This window comes from Pseudophryne corroboree, chromosome 7 (genome assembly GCF_028390025.1).
Source record: "Pseudophryne corroboree isolate aPseCor3 chromosome 7, aPseCor3.hap2, whole genome shotgun sequence".
In the NCBI taxonomy this organism is placed as follows: domain Eukaryota; kingdom Metazoa; phylum Chordata; class Amphibia; order Anura; family Myobatrachidae; genus Pseudophryne; species Pseudophryne corroboree.
This window is the reverse complement of record NC_086450.1, coordinates 178,004,719-178,026,251: the sequence shown is the minus strand read 5'-3', so window position 1 is coordinate 178,026,251 and position 21,533 is coordinate 178,004,719. Positions and strand designations below refer to the sequence as shown.

Here is a 21,533-nt window from a genome sequence, read left to right as displayed (position 1 = left end):
TGCCGAATCTGCGGCCCTCTAGAAGATGAGCACTCTGCAACCACCACAGGAGGGACACCCTTGTCTTTGGTGACAGGGTTATCCGCTGCTGCATCTGAAGATGCGATCCGGACCATTTGTCCAGTAGATCCCACTGAAACGTTCTTGCATGGAATCTTCCGAATGGAATTGCTTCGTAAGAAGCCACCATTTTTCCCAGGACCCTCGTGCACTGATGCACTGACACCTGGCCTGGTCTTAGGAGCTTCCTGACTAGGTCGGATAACTCCTTGGCCTTCTCCTCCGGGAGAAACACCTTCTTCTGGACTGTGTCCAGAATCATTCCTAGGAACAGAAGACGTGTCGTTGGAATCAGCTGCGATTTTGGAATATTTAGGATCCACCCGTGCTGACGTAACACTATCTGAGATAGTGCTACTCCGACTTCTAACTGTTCCCTGGACCTTGCCCTTATCAGGAGATCGTCCAAGTAAGGGATAATTAAGATGCCTTTTCTTCGAAGAAGAATCATCATTTCGGCCATTACCTTGGTAAAGACCCGAGGTGCCGTGGACAACCCAAACGGCAGCGTCTGAAACTGATAATGACAGTCTTGTACTACAAACCTGAGATACCCTTGGTGAGAAGGGTAGATTGGGACGTGGAGATAAGCATCTTTGATGTCCAGAGACACCATATAGTCCCCTTCTTCCAGGTTCGCTATCACCGCTCTGAGTGACTCCATCTTGAATTTGAACCTTTTTATGTAAGTGTTCAAGGATTTCAGATTTAAAATTGGTCTCACCGAGCCGTCCGGCTTCGGTACCACAAACAGCGTGGAATAATACCCCTTTCCTTGTTGTAGGAGGGGTACCTTGATTATCACCTGCTGGGAATACAGCTTGTGAATGGCTTCCAGAACTGCCTCCCTGTCGGAGGGAGACTTTGGCAGAGCAGACTTCAGGAACCGGCGAGGGGGAAACGCCTCGAATTCCAGTTTGTACCCCTGCGATACTACCTGTAGAATCCAGGGATCCACTTGCGAGTGAGCCCACTGCGCGTTGAAATTCTTGAGACGGGCCCCCACCAAGTCTGAGTCTGCTTGTAAAGCCCCAGCGTCATGCTGAAGACTTGGCAGAAGCAGGGGAAGGCTTCTGATCCTGGGAAGCGGCTGCATGGTGCAGTCTTTTTCCCCTTCCTCTGCCCCGGGGCAGAAAGGAATGGCCTTTTGCTCGCTTGTATTTATGGGAACGAAAGGACTGAGTTTGAAAAGACGGTGTCTTTTTCTGCTGATGTGAAGTGACCTGGGGTAAGAAGGTGGACTTTCCAGCCGTTGCCGTGGCCACCAGGTCCGAAAGACCAGCCCCAAATAACTCCTCCCCTTTATACGGCAATACTTCCATATGTCGTTTGGAATCCGCATCCCCTGACCACTGACGCGTCCATAACGTTCTTCTGGCAGAGATGGACATAGCACTTACTCTTGATGCCAGGGTGCAAATATCCCTCTGTGCATCACGCATATATAGTAATGCATCCTTCAAATGCTCTATAGTTAACAATATATTGTCCCTATCCAGGGTATCAATATTTTCAGTCAGGGAATCCGACCACGCGACTCCAGCACTGCACATCCAGGCTGAAGCGATTGCTGGTCGCAGTATAACACCAGTATGTGTGTATATACTTTTTAGGATATTTTCCAGCCTTCTATCAGCTGGTTCTTTGAGGGTGGCCGTATCAGGAGACGGTAACGCTACTTGTTTAGATAAACGTGTGAGCGCCTTATCTACCCTATGGGGTGTTTCCCAACGTGTCCTAACCTCTGATGGGAAAGGATATAGTGCCAATAATTTATTAGAAATTAGCAGTTTTTTGTCGGGAGAAACCCACGCTTTATCACATACCTCATTCAATTCATCTGACTCAGGAAAAACTATTGGTAGTTTTTTCACCCCCCACATAATACCCTTCTTAGTGGTATTTGTAGTGTCAGAAATATGCAATGCTTCCTTCATTGCCGTGATCATGTAACGTGTGGCCCTACTGGACATTACGTTCGACTCATCACCGTCGACACTAGACTCAGTATCTGTGTCTGGGTCTGTGTCGACCCACTGAGGTAACGGGCGTTTTAGGGCCCCTGACGGTGTCTGAGACGCCTGGACAGGCACTAATTGATTTGCCGGCTGTCTCATGTCGTCAACAGTTTTTTGCAAAGTGCTGACATTATCACTTAATTGTTTGAACACGATCATCCAGTCAGGTGTCGACTCCCTAGGGGGTGACATCACTAACGCAGGCAATTGCTCCGCCTCCACATCATTTTCCTCCTCATACATGTCGACACACACGTACCGACACACAGCACACACACTGGGAATGCTCTGATAGAGGACAGGACCCCACGAGCCCTTTGGAGAGACAGAGGGAGAGTCTGCCAGCACACACCCAGCGCTATATATATATACAGGGATAACCTTATATAAGTGTTATTCCCTTATAGCTGCTGTTTATATTGTCATTTGCTGCCAATAGTGCCCCCCCTTCTCTTTTTTACCCTGATTCTGAAGCAGGACTGCAGGGGAGAGTCAGGGAGCCGTCCTTCCAGCGGAACTGTGAGGGAAAATGGCGCTTGTGTGCTGAGGAGATAGGCTCCGCCCCTTCACGACGTCCTTATCTCCCGCTCTTTTGTGTAAAAATGGCAGGGGTTAAAATACATCCATATAGCCCAGGAGCTATATGTGATGTATTCTTTTGCCACCTAAGGTATTATCATTTATATTGCGTCTCAGGGCGCTCCCCCCCTAGCGCCCTGCACCCTCAGTGACCGGAGTGTGAAGTGTGCTGAGAGCAATGGCGCACAGCTGCGGTGCTGTGCGCTACCTTAGTCTGAAGACAGGATTGTCTTCTGCCGCCGATTTCACCGGACCTCTTCGTCTCTTCTGGCTCTGTAAGGGGGACGGCGGCGCGGCTCCGGTGACCCATCCAGGCTGTACCTGTGATCGTCCCTCTGGAGCTAATGTCCAGTAGCCTAAGAAGCCCAATCCACTCTGCACGCAGGTGAGTTCGCTTCTTCTCCCCTTAGTCCCACGATGCAGTGAGCCTGTTGCCAGCAGGACTCACTGAAAATAAAAAACCTAAATTAAACTTTTATTCTAAGCAGCTCAGGAGAGCCACCTAGCCTGCACCCTTCTCGTTCGGGCACAAAAATCTAACTGAGGCTTGGAGGAGGGTCATAGGGGGAGGAGCCAGTGCACACCACCTGATCCTAAAGCTTTTATTCTTGTGCCCTGTCTCCTGCGGAGCCGCTATTCCCCATGGTCCTTACGGAGTCCCAGCATCCACTAGGACGTCAGAGAAATATATGTAATTTATGCATACTGGCCGGTATGAATTTGTGATTTAATATATAATAATCATATAATAAAATCTACAAACAGATTAAATTTGTGCTTCCCATTGTCTTTTTCCATCCCTAAACCAGGTTTCACCTTTCTAGGGAAGATACTCCAGTTCTTCTCGGAGTCAGCCTCAGCATTCCATTGGTGAATCCACAACGCCCCCCTAGTCGAGACCGCCATGGAAGTGGCCCGCGAAAACAAGAGTCCTATATCCCTTGTAGTCGCACGGCAGTATGCTGCAATGATATAGACATGACTCTATTTAAGTTGCATACAACTACTCCCCCATGCGCATGTAATGCAAGTATAATCAACGTACATGCGGACACATACTTAGAGTATCACATATCTTCCTGCATACGATCCTTTGTGACATGGCCCTGTGCAGAACAGGGGGTGACTCTCACCTTCTATCCATTGAGAAGGAAAAACTTTCCTTCCAATGCACCTATACACACATATATCTATATCTATCTATCTATCTATCTATCTATCTATCTATCTATCTATATCTATATCTATATACACACACACACACACACACACACATATATATATATCTACATATACATATCTAATACGTATACATATTTTTTATCAGGAACAGCAAGGTCCCTAGTGACGTTAATATTCTAATGTGTATGAACAGGTACTGAATGCCGATTTTTGAGGATCTGATCAGGAAATATTATGGTCGACCTAAGAAAGATTATTTGAGTCGATCTCAGGGAGTAGTAACTGGTCAAAATAACATTTTTGCGACCCCGAGGGGTCTGAGAGAAATCTATTCTATGAATATGACTCCCTCCATAAATATCACGTCTGTGATCGTGCCACAGACCTATATAATCATGCTATACATACATATTATATGTAGGTATAGTTCTATCTGATATCACATTCATAGGCGTGCGCAGGGGGGGTGCCTGGTGCGCACAGGCACCCCCTAATGTCCGGCAATCCGATCTCACATGACTGATGCAGCGATCGCCAAGCAGGCTGATTACTGTCCCCTCTGCGCTGCACCCTGTCAGGACTGCATTACTGACTGGACGCCTGGGTTAATCAAGGGTGCCACTGCCACCGGCTTTCAAACTCCCGGCTCCACCTCAATGGACAAAAACAGCGTGATGTGACGTGATGACATCATGCTGCTCGCACGCCCACCCGTCACACACCCACCTCTCTCCTTCTATTCTATGCCAATGCCAGCCACTGATGAGGAGCAGCATGCAGCCAGCGTTCCGCTCAGGAAGACAAATTCAATACTGGCAGGCGGTCGGCGGCAGCATTGATACGTAACGCGTTTTTCCATCAGCAGCAGTAACTAGTCTGCGACTGTCAGTGTCAGTGAGTGACTGTAGCTTGCAGGGGAAAGAGGGGAAGCCAGACCAGTCTGAGGAGAAGCAGTGTAATTGCAGTGAGTGCCATCAAGGGTGTTTGTTTGGTGCACACTACAACATCTGACAATGCATCTGAATTATTAGGATTGGTACAAGGGTGGATATTTTATATTACGTTGACCGTCAATAGATGGTGCTAGACACACCCAAAAGGCGGTGCTAGACACACCCCTCCAACAGTGAACCCCCTAATAAAATGTGCTGCGCACGCCTATGATCACATTATCATGTCCATATCCACCCAGTCAGATATTGTTGGTGCAGACAGGGACACCCCCCACATCTGTTTCCCATATAGTTTTCTCTTGGGAAAAATATACCTCTACTGACATGTTGACATATTTACATGTACCAAGTACCATTAGGAGTCGACAGCACCGACATAGTCATTCCCTTTGTGGCAGAGCCCTCAGCCTCAAATATGCCGACACACGTGTACCAAACACCCACCGACATTACACTGGCTATAAGGGATAGACCCCAGTACATTCTGTCATGGAAACACAGAAGGAGTTTATCAGCTCATTTCCCCTAGCACCCATGATATAGTGTTTTTATTTGAATTTATATTACAGCAAACCACTGTGCCCCCCCCCCCCCCTGCCCTCGTTTTCCACTCTGATCTATACAGCAGTGTTTAGGAAGGACCAGCGTCTCTGTGAGGAGAAAATGGCGCTGGATAGAGCTGTGAGGGCTAAGCCACGCCCCTCACCGGCGCGCTTCAGTCCCGCTCAAATTTACATATTTATACTGGCAGGGGTCTATATTTAGTGCCTAGGCACTTTAAATATACTTATTTGCCAGTGTAAAAACCTCAGTGTTCATGCTGCTCAGGGCGCTTCCCCTGCGCCCTGCTGCTGTGTGTGTGGGAGCATGGCGCGCTGCGCGGTACCTCAACACTGAAGTCTTCTGCCGTCACTGAAGTCTTCTTTTCTTCTTTTACTCACCCGGCTTCTTTCTTCTGGCTCTGCAAGGGGGGTGACGGCGCGGCTCTGGGAACGAGCAGCTAGGCGTACCAAGTGATCGGACCCTCTGGAGATAATGGTGTCCAGTAGCCTAAAAAGCAGAGCCTTTGAACTCAGAGAAGTAGGTCTTTTTTTCTCTCCTCAGTCCCACGATGCAGGGAGCCTGTTGCCAGCAGGTCTCCCTGAAAATAATAAACCTAACAAAGTCTTTTCAGAGAAACTCAGTAGAGCTCCCCTGTGTGTGACCAGTCTCACTGGGCACTGAATCTAAACTTGAGTCTGGAGGAGGGGCATAGAGGGAGGAGCCAGTTCACACCCAATCAAAGTCTTAAAGTGTGCCTATGTGTCCTGCGGATCCCGTCTATACCCCCCCATGGTTCTTGAAGCATCCCCAGCATCCTCTAGGACGTATGAGAAATAGGGGTGAGGGTAATATAGAACCACTATATGCAAAGCCTTAGACAATAAGCTCTCAAAGGCAGGGCCCTCCACTCACTTGTAATACTCACCCTGCACTACTCTTGTCTCCAGTGCGCCCCCACCCTCTCTGCCTGGGTCTCTGACTGCTATTGTTATTTTCTGTCACTCAGTTGTGTAGAAAAAAACACTGGTTGTTTTTAACCCCTGTATTGTCTGTCTGAACTTGTATGTTTAATTGCAATTTCCCTGTACAGGGCTACAAACACTAAGGGGGGAATTCATTGTTTTCTCGCACCCAAGTTTCTGTCTAAAGTGATGGGAGATCGCAGGGCGGTATTCAATTACTCCACCCTTACTGCACTGATCACGCCCATATCAGTCGGGTTTAGCCGCGTAAAGCGGCAAAACACGACTAAATGAATACATGCAACATGAAAAGTCCAGTTTGGGCGCCCAAATGGTTCTCTTTTTGCACATTTCAGCTCGCCACCCCCGAGGGTAGCGAGCTGAAATTAAGTTGTGTGGGGACTTGCGATAAGAACTGAATTCCAGCCTTAGTGTGGTGCCATATAAATGGATGGTAATTCTTTAATTCTAAAAGTTTACATTTAATTTGTAAAATCACGCTTCCATATTAAAAAAATCTTTATACAGATAAGTCATTTTATTTATAGAGTATACTTATTTTTATTTAACACTGTATGTAGTAGAATATAAAATATCAGGCACACATCTCAGATATAACTATGGTAGGGTGATGCTCAGATGTGCAGATCCAAAACTGCTGGAGAGACAGGGACTTTCTAAATATGATTTGTTATGGTGGAATTGTGTCCTACTATTGACTGCCATTTACAGGTGGTATCCTCAGTATAACAGTGCATTATTACACCATAGTACTGCACCACAGTCATCAGATGCTGCTGCTAGCTGTCTGAACATTCAAGGTAAAAACTTGGTAAGGGAGAGGTCCAGGGCCTGGCTGGCAGATTTTATCCTGGGGACAAGGCCAAAGCACTGGCCCATGAGTGGACCAACCTTAAAGGAAATTTGATATTATAGCCACAAACTGCCTCATTCTGGCAATAGTCAAGGCACAGTAAGTCCTGCTATGTAGCCCAATTACCACCGAGAGCTGGCCAAGAAATCTCAAGTCGCAGTGTGGGCTTGCATAGCAGTTGCTGTGGGTTATGAGCTGCGACCATCAGTGCGTAAATCAGCCTGCTTGAGAGAGAAAGCAGGTAGAGGATAAGAGACTGACCAGCATACACAGGGGGCGAGGCTTGGACTGCCCCCCCATCCCAAAAAAATAGTTGGGCCGAGAACTGACAAACCCCCACCGTGATTCCCATCACGGTGGGGGGTTTGTCAGAATACATACATTATTAATGATAGAAACAATGGTATGCAGCCACACATCCAGTCCCTTGCAACCACACACTACATAGATCTGCTCTACTGCAATGCTGATAATTTTTTCACAATGTATAAGGTGATCTATGAATAGAATTCTGTATCTTTCTATGCAAGGGCAGATAGCGAAATTAATAGTGTCTGACTGCAATGCCGCAGGCGATGGGTTAAAATTCCAAGTATATCAGCATCTTGAAATGTAATAAAGGACAGTGCGACTGAAAACAAAGAGCTCTTAAGTTACGTTCATGAATGTTGTGGAGGTCTTAATGACGGAAGGCGTGAAAGACAGGCGGTCAGGAAATGGCAGGCTTCAAACAGGGGACAGAAGCTAAAAGTGAAACTAATTAAACAGATAACTGGCAAGTGCCACCAACAGTGCCCCCTACCCTGCAGTGCCATGTGCCATGGCGCACTCCGCACCATCCTAGTTATGGCCCTGAGGATGTGCAATACCCCTATCACACCACAAACCCGGATTCGACCCAGTATTTTGAACCCGGGTCCAACCCGGGTCGGACACGGGTCAGACCGTTTCACACTACACTTTCAACCCGGGTTATTGCAGTGTTGGCTCCTTTTTACTCAACCCGGGTCAGCAATTAAAACACCATGGATTTCATTTTAAATGGACTCTTTTTGGCTCAGAAAGATGGGTGTCAGAATGGGACAAAGGGGAACATTTACTAAGCAGTGATAAGAGTGGTGCAGTCAGCCAGTGGAGAAGTTGCCCATGGCAACCAATCAGCACTAATGTAACAGCTATAATTTGCATACTATAAAATGATACAGAGCTGCTGATTGGTTGATGGGGCAATATTTCCACTGGTTCACTTCTCCGCTCTTATCACTGCTTAGTAAATGTCCCCCAAAATGAGAGGGTGGGGACAGCTCACAGCATTGCAGGAATCATGGCTGACAGAGCTATGTTTTTATATACAATTGCATCTTTAACTGTTCCAGTAACATACCTCCCAACTGTCCCGATTTTCGCGGGACAGTCCCATTTTTTCGGACTGTCCCACCCGCGGCCCGCAGTGTCCCGTGGTGGGGGGAGGGCAGTTGGGAGGCTAGTGTCACTGCTGCACTGCTTAGCAGAACAGCGGTGAATTCACAGGTGACAGAGGAGGCCTGACTCGCGATTGAGGCTCTGCCACGAGGCCACTCCCCTTCATATAGGTCACACACCCTTTTTGGGCGCACTTAACGCGCGCCAAGGTCCCTCTTTGTACTTTTAATAAGTTGGGAGGTATGCCATAAGCTCCCTAGCAATCTCTGCCTCATCCCTAATTCCTAACAGCTCTAATTCTTAATGCTCTCTGTTCTTTCCTGTGTAGCAGGACTCAGGCTGCTGACATCATCAAGGCACACAAAGAACAGCCAATCAGTACTTTTACATGAGTGCAGGGATGAATATCTCGGGTTGGACACTTTAGAGTGCACATTGACCCGGGTCCAAACCCGTGTATAACACTGCTTTTATACCGGGTTGAAATGCAGGGTTACTCGACCCGGGATATTCAATAGTGGTGCTCGACCCGGGTTGAGTAGGCTCGACCCGGCAATATCCCAGGTTATATTTGCGGTGTGAAAGGGGTATTAGTTAGGACAAGGCGGCATGTGACAGGGGCAGTGACATGATATGAGGAGGGTAATGGAGAAAGTAGAAAGTCCCACACAGAATTATATACGGATAGTAGTAGTGTATCACAGCAGCACAGAGTATATCAGGAAACTAGTGATGCACTAGTGAGGACAGCGCTACCTGAGTGGGGAAGTGTCATTATGTGAGGAGGGGAGTGGAAGCAGCAAGAAGCCAGAGACTGAAGTGTAGACATACTTCCTGACTCTGAAGTGCTCCTCTCCAGGAGAAACCGATAGAGGAGATGCAGCTGGCCACTTCCGCGGGCAGGCCGAACTCTCACATCATTAGGCCCCACCCTCATTGCAGCATATTGTGGGGTGGGGCAGGGCTAAAATGATACGACTTGCGTTACTTTAGCCCAGTCATCAACCCTACAGACCTGTGATCCTCTGTATCATCTCCCCATCCTGTCCACTTCACTAGGTAGTGGGCGGGATTCACTCTCTTCCATGGATGCTGAGAACTACACGAAAAAAAATTGTGAATCTTCCTCAACTTCAAGGACAGTAGAAAAGTATGGGGTAGATTTACTAAAGTTTCTGAAAATGAAAAGTGGTGGTGGTGTTGCTCATAGCAACCAATCAAATTCTATCATTTATATATTGTATTCTAAAAAATATTTTTAGAAGCTTTAATAAATCCATCCCAGATTTTTATATAATTGAAGGAGCAAGGTGTCCCAGCAGCTCTGAGTATATGAGGAGATGAGTGAGGTGTTAGTGATACATCTATATCTATATCCTGCTCTCTCTCTACTCTAATTGCTCAGTATGTAACCTATTTTATATGGGGAAACAGGAGAGCACATTTTGCCTATAAAACCCTCTGTCGGCCTAGGGCAGAGGGTGGGCTAGCTTGAGTGTTTTGTCTGATGACGATTGGAAAAATAAACTGGGTTCTCCCAGGGCTGCTACAGCATATGCCAGATTTCAACAAATCCAGGTTTATATCATACACAGGGTTTACTGGACTCCAGTTAAACTTTATAGTTTTGGAGGATTTTCTTCAGACATCTGCACTACGAGTGAAGCCCCCTCTGCTGATTTCTGGCATTGAACTGGACTTGTCCATGGGTTGTCTCCTGAGCCTTGAGTTGTTGTATGTATATGAAATATGGGTGTTAGGATCCCCCTACTAGCTCCTCTCCTGTGCCGTTTTGGTTTTGACCTTGAGAACTCCCTTCCCTTTAGAATTGTAGGTGAACAATCTTTTAAATCTGGCACAGGTTTGCATTGCTAGAAAATGGATGGCTCCTGCTTCTCCTGCCATTCCCAACTGGGTGGCCTTGGTTAATGTTACTATCTCGAATGAACATTCTATGTTTAAAAAGGTAAATGCCCTCTGAAGTTTTATAGGATTTGAAATCTCTGGCAAGAATCTAGGCATGCTCTTGAGCTCCTTTCCCCAAAATCAGTCCTAATCTGGTTATGACTCAGTATGTTGTGCCTCCACCAGCCCATGCCTCTTAATATGGTATCACTGTTACTGATCTACTATACATGTCAGCCACTGTCGTGTCCTACATCTGCCTTATCTATTCATCTCTATGTCAGAGCCATATCTAGACATTTTGGTACCCCGTGGCAGAAAAATATAATCGGTGCCCATCCCCTTATAGTCAAAATAGGGACAGTGCACGCCGAAGGCGTGTGCCATAAATACAGGGGTGTGGATTCACGGGGAAGGGGCTGGGACACTGAATAGTACCAATTCATATTACACTGCACAGTAGTGTCCATTATTTACATTATACTACACAGCAGTACCCTTTATATACATTACATCACAGTAAGAGCCCATTATACATGTTACAAAACAGTAAGAGCCCCTTATACACATTACTGCACAGTAGGAGCCCCTTATACACCGCACAGAAAGAGCCCCTTATACACATTACAGTGCACAGTAAGAGCCCTTTATACACGTTACACTGCACAGGAAGAGCCCCTTATAGATGTTACACCACACAGTAAGGGCCCCTTATACATGTTACACCACACAGTAAGAGCCCTTAAACACATTACACCACACAGTAAGAGCCCTTATACGCGTTACAACGCACAATAAGAGCCCCATATATACTTTAGACCGCACAGTAAAAGCCCATATATACACATTACACTGCACAATAAGAGCCCCTTATACATGTTACACTGCACAGTAAGAGCCCTTAAACACATTTCACCACACAGTAAGAGCCCCTATACACGTTACTGTGCAGTGTAACGTGTATAAGGGGCTATTACTGTGCAGTCTGACGTGTATAAGGGCTATGTATGTGCTATGTATGCTCCAATTTAAGTTTTGTTCTTTTGCCTTTTTTTTTGTTTGTTTTTTTATGTTTTAATAAATATACTTGACTAAAAAAAAAAAAGAATAACTGAGACACATCTTCAGGTCACGGTCATTTTGTGACATACTAATGCATTATAGCAAATACACATCTTCAGATCCAGAAAACAACTATTTATAAAAGATAACCCGTGCAAACAGAGCTGAATCTGAATTCTGATTTGTACATCAAATTGAAGTGAATTATTATTAACATTTACCTATTCTGCATAACACATTCACATTATTTATACTGAATACTAGCAGTTCTATCCGTTCTTTGGACAGGAATTTCTGATTTTCACGGTTAAATAAATAATGAGTGTTAAAAATTTGGTAAATCTATAGAGATGTAAATTTGAGATGTCTTCATGTCAGCAAATATTAATCCATGGTTCTTGGCGTTACCTGAAGAGCACCCGTAGCAGATAATGTAAAAAGTGACAGGACCATTTTTGTAGTTTATTAAATTCTACACACTGGAGGTGCAATCCAAATTTTGATCCGATTGTCCATTTGGGCGTTACCGTTTCCGCAATGCAAGCCATGCATAGACATTTGCGTCATTATGTCGACCCCCTTTTCATCCCCTTAGGGGAGGGTTATTAAAATTCTAATTACGTAGTTTTCCTATTTCCCACCAGAAGAATACCTATGATAAATTTCAGCTTCCTCATTAAAAACTCCTAAAGGAATATTCAGTCTCCTGAGTGCCGCGTACACTGGAATCTTTATATAAATATATATATATATAGATAGATAGATAGATAGATAGATAGATAGATAGATAGATAGATAGATACGTTTGATTACTATTGGGACTCTCTTCTAGATGGGAATGACTTAAATGCAACTGGCCAATGTAACATATATTGCAGAATAGGAAATTGTTGTTTATATAAACTTGATATACAGTACTGGAGAGTGCTGAGCATGAATCATGTATTCTGCTGTCAGGAGGTGGGGAGGAAAACCAGGAGCAGTTCATCTCTCCCGGAGGACGTGTGGTGCTCATGATAAAGATGGTGACTACTTCATATTGATTTATCTGATATTTTTAAATTTTTATTTTGGGATTTGTTATTCCTTTAAGAAATGATCCACCATTTTTCACTGGATGACACTTTTTACTGGTTTAGTTTCTGTAGATTGTTATGTATGTCACACAGTTCTATTATGGCTGAGTTCTAATATCACTATAAAATGACCAGTTTGCATTTACTAACACTTTTCCTGCAATGTGTAACTAGTGTAATGTGCTCAGTGTATGCTTAGCACAGCTTTTATGGACCTAAACTTAGAGATCATTTATCCCTATTATCAACAAATCTAACATCCAGACATTGACGTCTGCTGGCATTATTGGAACATGAAAATAAGAATTTACTTACCGATAATTCTATTTCTCGGAGTCCGTAGTGGATGCTGGGGTTCCTGAAAGGACCATGGGGAATAGCGGCTCCGCAGGAGACAGGGCACAAAAAGTAAAGCTTTAGGATCAGGTGGTGTGCACTGGCTCCTCCCCCCATGACCCTCCTCCAAGCCTCAGTTAGGTACTGTGCCCGGACGAGCGTACACAATAAGGAAGGATTTATGAATCCCGGGTAAGACTCATACCAGCCACACCAATCACACTGTACAACCTGTGATCTGAACCCAGTTAACAGTATGATAACAGCGGAGCCTCTGAAAAGATGGCTCACAACAATAATAACCCGATTTTTGTAACTATGTACAAGTAATGCAGATAATCCGCACTTGGGATGGGCGCCCAGCATCCACTACGGACTCCGAGAAATAGAATTATCGGTAAGTAAATTCTTATTTTCTCTATCGTCCTAGTGGATGCTGGGGTTCCTGAAAGGACCATGGGGATTATACCAAAGCTCCCAAACGGGCGGGAGAGTGCGGATGACTCTGCAGCACCGAATGAGAGAACTCCAGGTCCTCCTTAGCCAGGGTATCAAATTTGTAGGATTTTACAAACGTGTTTGCCCCTGACTAAATAGCCGCTCGGCAAAGTTGTAAAGCCGAGACCCCTCGGGCAGCCGCCCAAGATGAGCCCACCTTCCTTGTGGAATGGGCATTTACATATTTTGGCTGTGGCAGGCCTGCCACAGAATGTGCAAGCTGAATTGTATTACACATCCAACTAGCAAAAGTCTGCTTAAAAGCAAGAGCACCCAGTTTGTTGGGTGCATACAGGATAACAGCAAGTCAGTTTTCCTGACTCCAGCCGTCCTGGAACCTATATTTTCAGGGCCCTGACCACATCTAGCAACTTGGAGTCCTCCAAGTCCCTAGTAGGCGCAAGACACCACAATAAGCTGGTTCAGGTGAAACACTGACACCACCTTAGGGAGAGAACTGGGGACGAGTCCGCAGCTCTGCCCTGTCCGAATGGACAAACAGATATGGGCTTTTTTGAGAAAAAAACCACCAATTTGACACTCGCCTGGTCCAGGCCAGGTCCAAGAGCATGTTCACTTTTCATGTGAGATGCTTCAAATCCACAGATTTGACTGGTTTTAAACCAATGTGTTTTGAGGAATCCCAGAACTACGTTGAGATCCCACAGTGCCACTGGAGGCACAAAAGGGGGTTGTATATGCAATACTCCCTTGACAAACTTCTGGACTTCAGGAACTGAAGCCAATTCTTTCTGGAAGAAAAATCGACAGGGCCGAAATTTGAACCTTAATGGACCCCAATTTGAGGCCCATAGACACTCCTGTTTGCAAGAAATGCAGGAATCGACCGAGTTGAAATTTCTTCGTGGGGCCTTCCTGGCCTCACACCATGCAACATATTTTCGCCACATGTGGTGATAATGTTGTGCGGTCACCTCCTTTCTGGCTTTGACCAGGGTAGGAATGACCTCTTCCTGAATGCCTTTTCCCTTAGGATCCGGCGTTCCACCGCCATGCCGTCAAACGCAGCTGCGGTAAGTCTTGGAACAGACATGGTACTTGCTGAAACAAGTCCCTTCTTAGCGGCAGAGGCCATAAGTCCTCTGTGAGCATCTCTTGAAGTTCCGGGTACCAAGTCCTTCTTGGCCAATCCGGAGCCATGAGTATAGTTCTTACTCCTCTACGTCTTCTAATTCTCAGTACCTTAGGTATGAAAAGCAGAGGATGGAACACATACACCGACTGGTACACCCACGGTGTTACCAGAACGTCCACAGCTATTGCCTGAGGGTCTCTTAACCTGGCGCAATACCTGTCCCGTTTTTTGTTCAGACGGGACGCCATCATGTCCACCTTTGGTAATTCCCAACGGTTTACAATTATGTGGAAAACTTCCCCATGAAGTTCCCACTCTGCCGGGTGGAGGTCGTGCCTACTGAGGAAGTCTGCTTCCCAGTTTCCATTCCCGGAATGAAACACTGCTGACAGTGCTATCACATGATTTTCCGCCCAGCGAAAAGTCCTTGCAGTTTTTGCCACTGCCCTCCTGCTTCTTGTGCCGCCCTGTCTATTTACGTGGGCGACTGCCGTGATGTTTTATCCCACTGGATCAATACCGGCTGACCTTGAAGCAGAGGTCTTGCTAAGCTTAGAGCATTATAAATTTACCCTTAGCTATATTTATGTGGAGAAAAATCTCCAGACTTGATCACACTCCCTGGAAATTTTTTCCTTGTGTGACTGCTCCCCAGCCTCTCGGGCTGGCCTCCGTGGTCACCAACATCCAAAACTGAATGCCGAATCTGCGGCCCTCTAGAAGATGAGCACTCTGTAACCACCACAGGAGAGACACCCTTGTCCTTGGATATAGGGTTATCCGCTGATGCATCTGAAGATGCGATCCGGACCATTTGTCCAGCAGATCCCACTGAAGAAGTTCTTGCATGAAATCTGCCGACTGGAATTGCTTCGAAGGAAGTCACCATTTTTTTACCATGGCCCTTGTGCAATGATGCACTGATTTTAGGAGGTTCCTGACTAGCTCGGATAACTCCCTGGCTTTCTCTTCCGGGAGAAACACCTTTTTCTGGACTGTGTCCAGAATCATCCCTAAGCACAGGAGACTTGTTGTCGGGATCAGCTGCGATTTTGGAATCTTTAGAATCCACCCCTGCTGTTGTAACAGTATCCGAGATAGTGCTACTCCGACCTCCAACTGTTCCCTGGACTTTGCCCTTATCAGGAGATCGTCCAAGTAAGGGATAATTAAGACGCCTTTTCTTCGAAGAAGAAGAACCATCATTTCGGCCATTACCTTGGTAAAGACCCGGGGTGCCGTAGACAATCCAAACGGCAGCGTCTGAAACTGATAGTGACAGTTCTGTACCACGAACCTGAGGTACCCTTAGTGATAAGGGCAAATTTGGGACATGGAGGTAAGCATCCCTGATGTCTCGGGACACCAGATAGTCCCCTTCTTCCCGGTTCGTTATCACTGCTCTGAGTGACTCCATCTTGATTTGAACCTTTGTAAGTGTTCAAATTTTTTTAGATTTAGAATAGGTCTCACCTAGCCTTCTGGCTTCAGTACCACAATATAGTGTGGAATAATACCCCTTTTCTTGTTGTAGGAGGGGTAATTTAATTATCACCTGCTGGGAATACAGCTCGTGAATTTTTTCCCATACTGCCTCCTTGTCGGAGGGAGACCTTGGTAAAGCAGCCTTCAGGAGCCTGCGCAGGGGAAACGTCTCGACATTCCAAACTGTACCCCTGGGATACTACTTGTAGGATCCAGGGGTCCTGTACGGTCTCAGCGTCATGCTGAGAGCTTGTCAGAAGCGGTGGAACGCTTCTGTTCCTGGGGATGGGCTGCCTGCTGCAGTCTTCTTCCCTTTCCTCTATCCCTGGGCAGATATGACTCTTATAGGGACGAAAGGACTGAAGCTGAAAAGACGGTGTCTTTTTCTGCAGAGATGTGACTTAGGGTAAAAACGGTGGATTTTCCAGCAGTTGCCGTGGCCACCAGGTCCGATGGACCGACCCCAAATAACTCCTCTTCCTTTATACGGCAATACACCTTTGTGCCGTTTGGAATCTGCATCACCTGACCACTGTCGTGTCCATAAACATCTTCTGGCAGATATGGACATCGCACTTACTCTTGATGCCAGAGTGCAAATATCCCTCTGTGCATCTCGCATATATAGAAATACATCCTTTAAATGCTCTATAGTCAATAAAATACTGTCCCTGTCAAGGGTATCAATATTTTTAGTCAGGGAATCCGACCAAGCCACCCCAGCTCTGCACATCCAGGCTGAGGCGATCGCTGGTCGCAGTATAACACCAGTATGTGTGTATATACTTTTTATGATATTTTTCCAGCCTCCTGTCAGCTGGCTCCTTGAGGACGGCCCTATCTATAGACGGTACCGCCACTTGTTCTGATAAGCGTGTGAGCGCCTTATCCACCCTAAGGGGTGTTTCCCAACGCGCCCTAACTTCTGGCGGGAAAGGGTATACCGCCCATATTTTCTATCGGGGGGAACCCACGCATCATCACACACTTCATTTAATTTATCTGATTCAGGAAAAACTACGGTAGTTTTTTCACATCCCACATAATACCCTCTTTTGTGGTACTTGTAGTATCAGAAATATGTAACACCTCCTTCATTGCCCTTAACGTGTGGCCCTAATAAGGAATACGTTTGTTTATTCACCGTCGACACTGGATTCAGTGTCCCTGTCTGTGTCTGTGTCGACCGACTAAAGTAAACGGGCGTTTTAAAACCCCTGACGGTGTTTTTGAGACGTCTGGACCGGTACTAATCGTTTGTCGGCCGTCTCATGTCGTCAACCGACCTTGGCGCGTGTTGACATTATCACGTAATTCCCTAAATAAGCCATCCATTCCGGTGTCGACTCCCTAGAGAGTGACATCACCATTACAGGCAATTGCTCCGCCTCCTCACCAACATCGTCCTCATACATGTCGACACACACGTACCGACACACAGCACACACACAGGGAATGCTCTGATAGAGGACAGGACCCACTAGCCCTTTGGAGAGACAGAGGGAGAGTTTGCCAGCACACACCAAAAACGCTATAATTATATAGGGACAACCTTATATAAGTGTTTTCCCTTATAGCATCTTTTTTATATATTTCTAACGCCAAATTAGTGCCCCCCCTCTCTGTTTTAACCCTGTTTCTGTAGTGCAGTGCAGGGGAGAGCCTGGGAGCCTTCCCTCCAGCCTTTCTGTGAGGGAAAATGGCGCTGTGTGCTGAGGAGATAGGCCCCGCCCCTTTTTCGGCGGCCTCGTCTCCCGCTCGTAACGGATTCTGGCAGGGGTTAAATATCTCCATATAGCCCCCGGAGGCTATATGTGAGGTATTTTTAGCCAAAAAAGGTTTTCATTTGCCTCCCAGGGCGCCCCCCTCCCAGCGCCCTGCACCCTCAGTGACTGCCGTGTGAAGTGTGCTGAGAGGAAAATGGCGCACAGCTGCAGTGCTGTGCGCTACCTTAAGAAGACTGAGGAGTCTTCTGCCGCCGATTCTGGACCTCTTCTCGTTTCAGCATCTGCAAGGGGGCCGGCGGCGAGGCTCCGGTGACCATCCAGGCTGTACCTGTGATCGTCCCTCTGGAGCTAATGTCCAGTAGCCAAGAAGCCAATCCATCCTGCACGCAGGTGAGTTCACTTCTTCTCCCCTAAGTCCCTCGTTGCAGTGATCCTGTTGCCAGCAGGACTCACTGTAAAATAAAAAACCTAAGCTAAACTTTTCTAAGCAGCTCTTTAGGAGAGCCACCTAGATTGCACCCTTCTCGGCCGGGCACAAAAATCTAACTGAGGCTTGGAGGAGGGTCATGGGGGGAGGAGCCAGTGCACACCACCTGATCCTAAAGCTTTACTTTTTGTGCCCTGTCTCCTGCGGAGCCGCTATTCCCCATGGTCCTTTCAGGAACCCCAGCATCCACTAGGACGATAGAGAAAGAGAAGACATCACTTTTAACTCTCCTTCCCAATCATACAGGAGGCAGTTACGTGACCGATGCAATACAGACTCCTGAATCCTGCCCCCTTACAGTCCAGACAGTCGGCATGCTGACTGATAGGGACTATTCCCTCATGAGTGCCCACCCATACAGCGGCATCGGTATAGTGACCAGTGGCCACGCATACCAATACCCTTCTTACAGCCAATAGACAGGAGTGAGTGGACATAGAAACTGTGAAAGTAGATCATTATGAATGCTTGTGTGTACAGTTACCTGTCTCACAAAGGGATCACTGATCCTTATTTTTAGATTTAACTTATAAGCATTCACTATGTATTGGGAGGACTGTGACACAGTAGACAATGCATGGTGTGTATAGAAGCCAAATCTATTATATTGAGGCAGAGACTGGTGGTGAAATCGATTAGCATAGCTTTGGTTTATCCTTACCTGATATCTTCACATCAAATGTGACAGAGTCACTATCTGTGTCACAGATATATTCCCCAGAGTCTTCAACACTGGCCCTTGGCAAGATCAAGCAGCGACGGGGCCCATCTGAGATCACCTGCAGATTCTCATCTTCATCCACTTCTAGCCCATCTTTAAACCAGCGGACAACGCCACTGCTATTTGACACTTCAATCACCAGCTCCACCCTCTCCTCTATGATATACTCCAGATCCTGCGAGCGAGCCTCCGGGAAAATAATCTTTGTAGGAGGATCTGGAAATTAAAAAAATAATAAAAACATTAAAACAAATCTGTGCACCAAATCAATACATTATTTTGCAAGTTTATCTGGAAAGCATGGTCAAGCTGACAAAAATGACTCAATGCATCCTTGTAGAACAGGGGTGGGAACCTTTAGCCCTCCAGCTGTTGTTGAACTTAACATACCAGTATGCCTTGCTACAGTTTTGCTATTTGGCCATGCTAAAACTGTTGCAGGGCATGCTGAGATGTGTAGTTCAACAACAGCTGGCGGGCCAAAGGTTCCACATCCCTGTTGTAGAATGACACAATCAGGCCAAAGGGGTAAAGAAATATACCACATAATTGTAATGAATCACTCTCCGTCAGAGATACCTCATATATATTTGGGTCATAATTAAAGGGATTTTCTACAGATAAATTATCCTTTTTTTTCCCCACTAAAATCATGACATAAGCCACTGCGTCACCAATACAGTACTGTTCATATTGGAACAGCGCTCTTGTGAAATGTAACATGCTAAAGCCAGAGCCATCTTCAGATGGTGTCAGCAGGCACCTTTGTTGAGATTGGATGGGGGAGAGGGATATTTTGAAATCCATCCACACTGTGGCTGCAGCCCACTTAGTTCAGGCAGCAAACAGAGCAGCAAGTCAGCACCGGACCTCTACACTTCCAAACCAAACTGTATACTATTCATTTCAAAACACTTCTTCATTAGAATGAGAAAAATAACATACAATATACTTTTTAGTTGTTACAATAAAGTACTCCTCTGCAATTATAATACTGTAATAAATAATAAGAAAGTGATGTTTCAAGGTTGTTACTACATATACGACTCCGGCAGTGTATGCCAGGTGTTCTTCATTGCTTCCTTGCATTAGTGGTCTTGTGCTTTCTTCTACAGAGTCTTAAATAAATACATTATCTTCTTCCTATCTTACAACTCTATTTATCCCCTTGCTGTTTCTCTGTCTTTAGCATCTGCTAGTATTCCTTGCACGGCCTTTGTCCTTTGAAATCTCTTCTATTTTTGTATCATTCTTTTATTTTGTCTCTTTTCATTTTCCCTTTTTGAAATGTATTATTCAGTAATGAATAGTACATAGTACACTTTGCTCATCTTCATTCTAAGGACATAAAATGTTCCATGAATCTTTCTATTAGAACCACGGGAGTGCTTATAACAGGGCTGGACAACTCCTGTCAGCCAGGTAGACAATGCACTTAAAGAAATTACAGAAAATTGCCATATATCATTTATATTGATGTGAATGGATGCATGTAACTCCTGACTACTTAAAGTCCATGCTGTCTGAAAGATATGACTGACTGGCTCCTGACTTATACATTATTGTGTCATTGCTGTATGCTTACAGCGTGTTCCTCCTGATCTGCAGTCACTGCAACCTGAACAGCTGTCAAATCACGGATCACTGATCATACAGTAAACACATGGACACTTTTTAGAATGCCTGAGTGACCAACTATATTACATGCTGCATTCCTGATGCAACACACATGCAGACAGTTGGCATTGTATATAATAAAATTATAGGTGTCATAATAAGTAGGGATTAATAATCCCTATGTGAACTATTCAACACACACAGTATAGGAAAACTCTATAGCAGAAGGCTCATAGTAATGGTTCTGATGGTGATTACATACTACATAGCCTTACATCATCTACTTCTACATTAGTACTAGATGTAGTGGATAAAGAAACTTTGCATACATATTCACCAGACTAATGCAAATGTTTAGATGAACTTAATTACCAGGAACACTGGACAGTATTTTATTATTATTATTATTATTATTACTGTAATGTTGTCATTGATTAGTAAGGTGTCACAATGCTCCACAGTGCCAGACTGTGGGTAAGACAAAGCACATATAAAACATACTGTACCAGACAGATAAAATAAATGGAGATGTGAGAACAAAAGGTTAGGAGAGCCCAGCCAGCACTTGAGAGAGTTATTAAGGTGTGTACACACGGTAAGATCTTTTCTTCAGATTCTGACTATATAGTCAGAATCGGAAGAAAAGATAGTGCAGATCGCAAGGTGACAGTCACCTTGCGATCCCGATCCGATGCGCGGCCCCGCGCGGTCGGCATCGGCCGAAAAAATAGGCTGTGCAGGCAAGTCAATCCTGACTATCTCTATAGAAGAGATAGTCAGGATTGACACTTAGCCAAAATCGCACAGAACCAGGATCGCAAGCACACTCATTATGTGCTTGCGATACTGGCTAAGTGCCGACCCGACCCCCCGTTGCACAGTGAGAATCGGATAAGTCCGAATCTCACCGTGTGTACACACCCTTACTGT

The 21,533-nt window shown here is 45.6% G+C and overlaps 1 protein-coding gene across 4 annotated transcripts in view; it reads right to left on the bottom strand.

Moving 5' to 3' along the window:
* Positions 1 to 21,533, bottom strand: part of OBSL1 (obscurin like cytoskeletal adaptor 1) — a 246,191-nt gene that overhangs the window by 92,561 nt on the left and 132,097 nt on the right. For all 4 annotated transcript variants that reach the window (XM_063933802.1, XM_063933805.1, XM_063933804.1 and 1 more), the window contains one exon: positions 18,927 to 19,202. In XM_063933802.1, the coding sequence (XP_063789872.1) occupies positions 18,927 to 19,202 (276 nt within the window). The remainder of the gene's footprint in view (positions 1 to 18,926; positions 19,203 to 21,533) is intronic.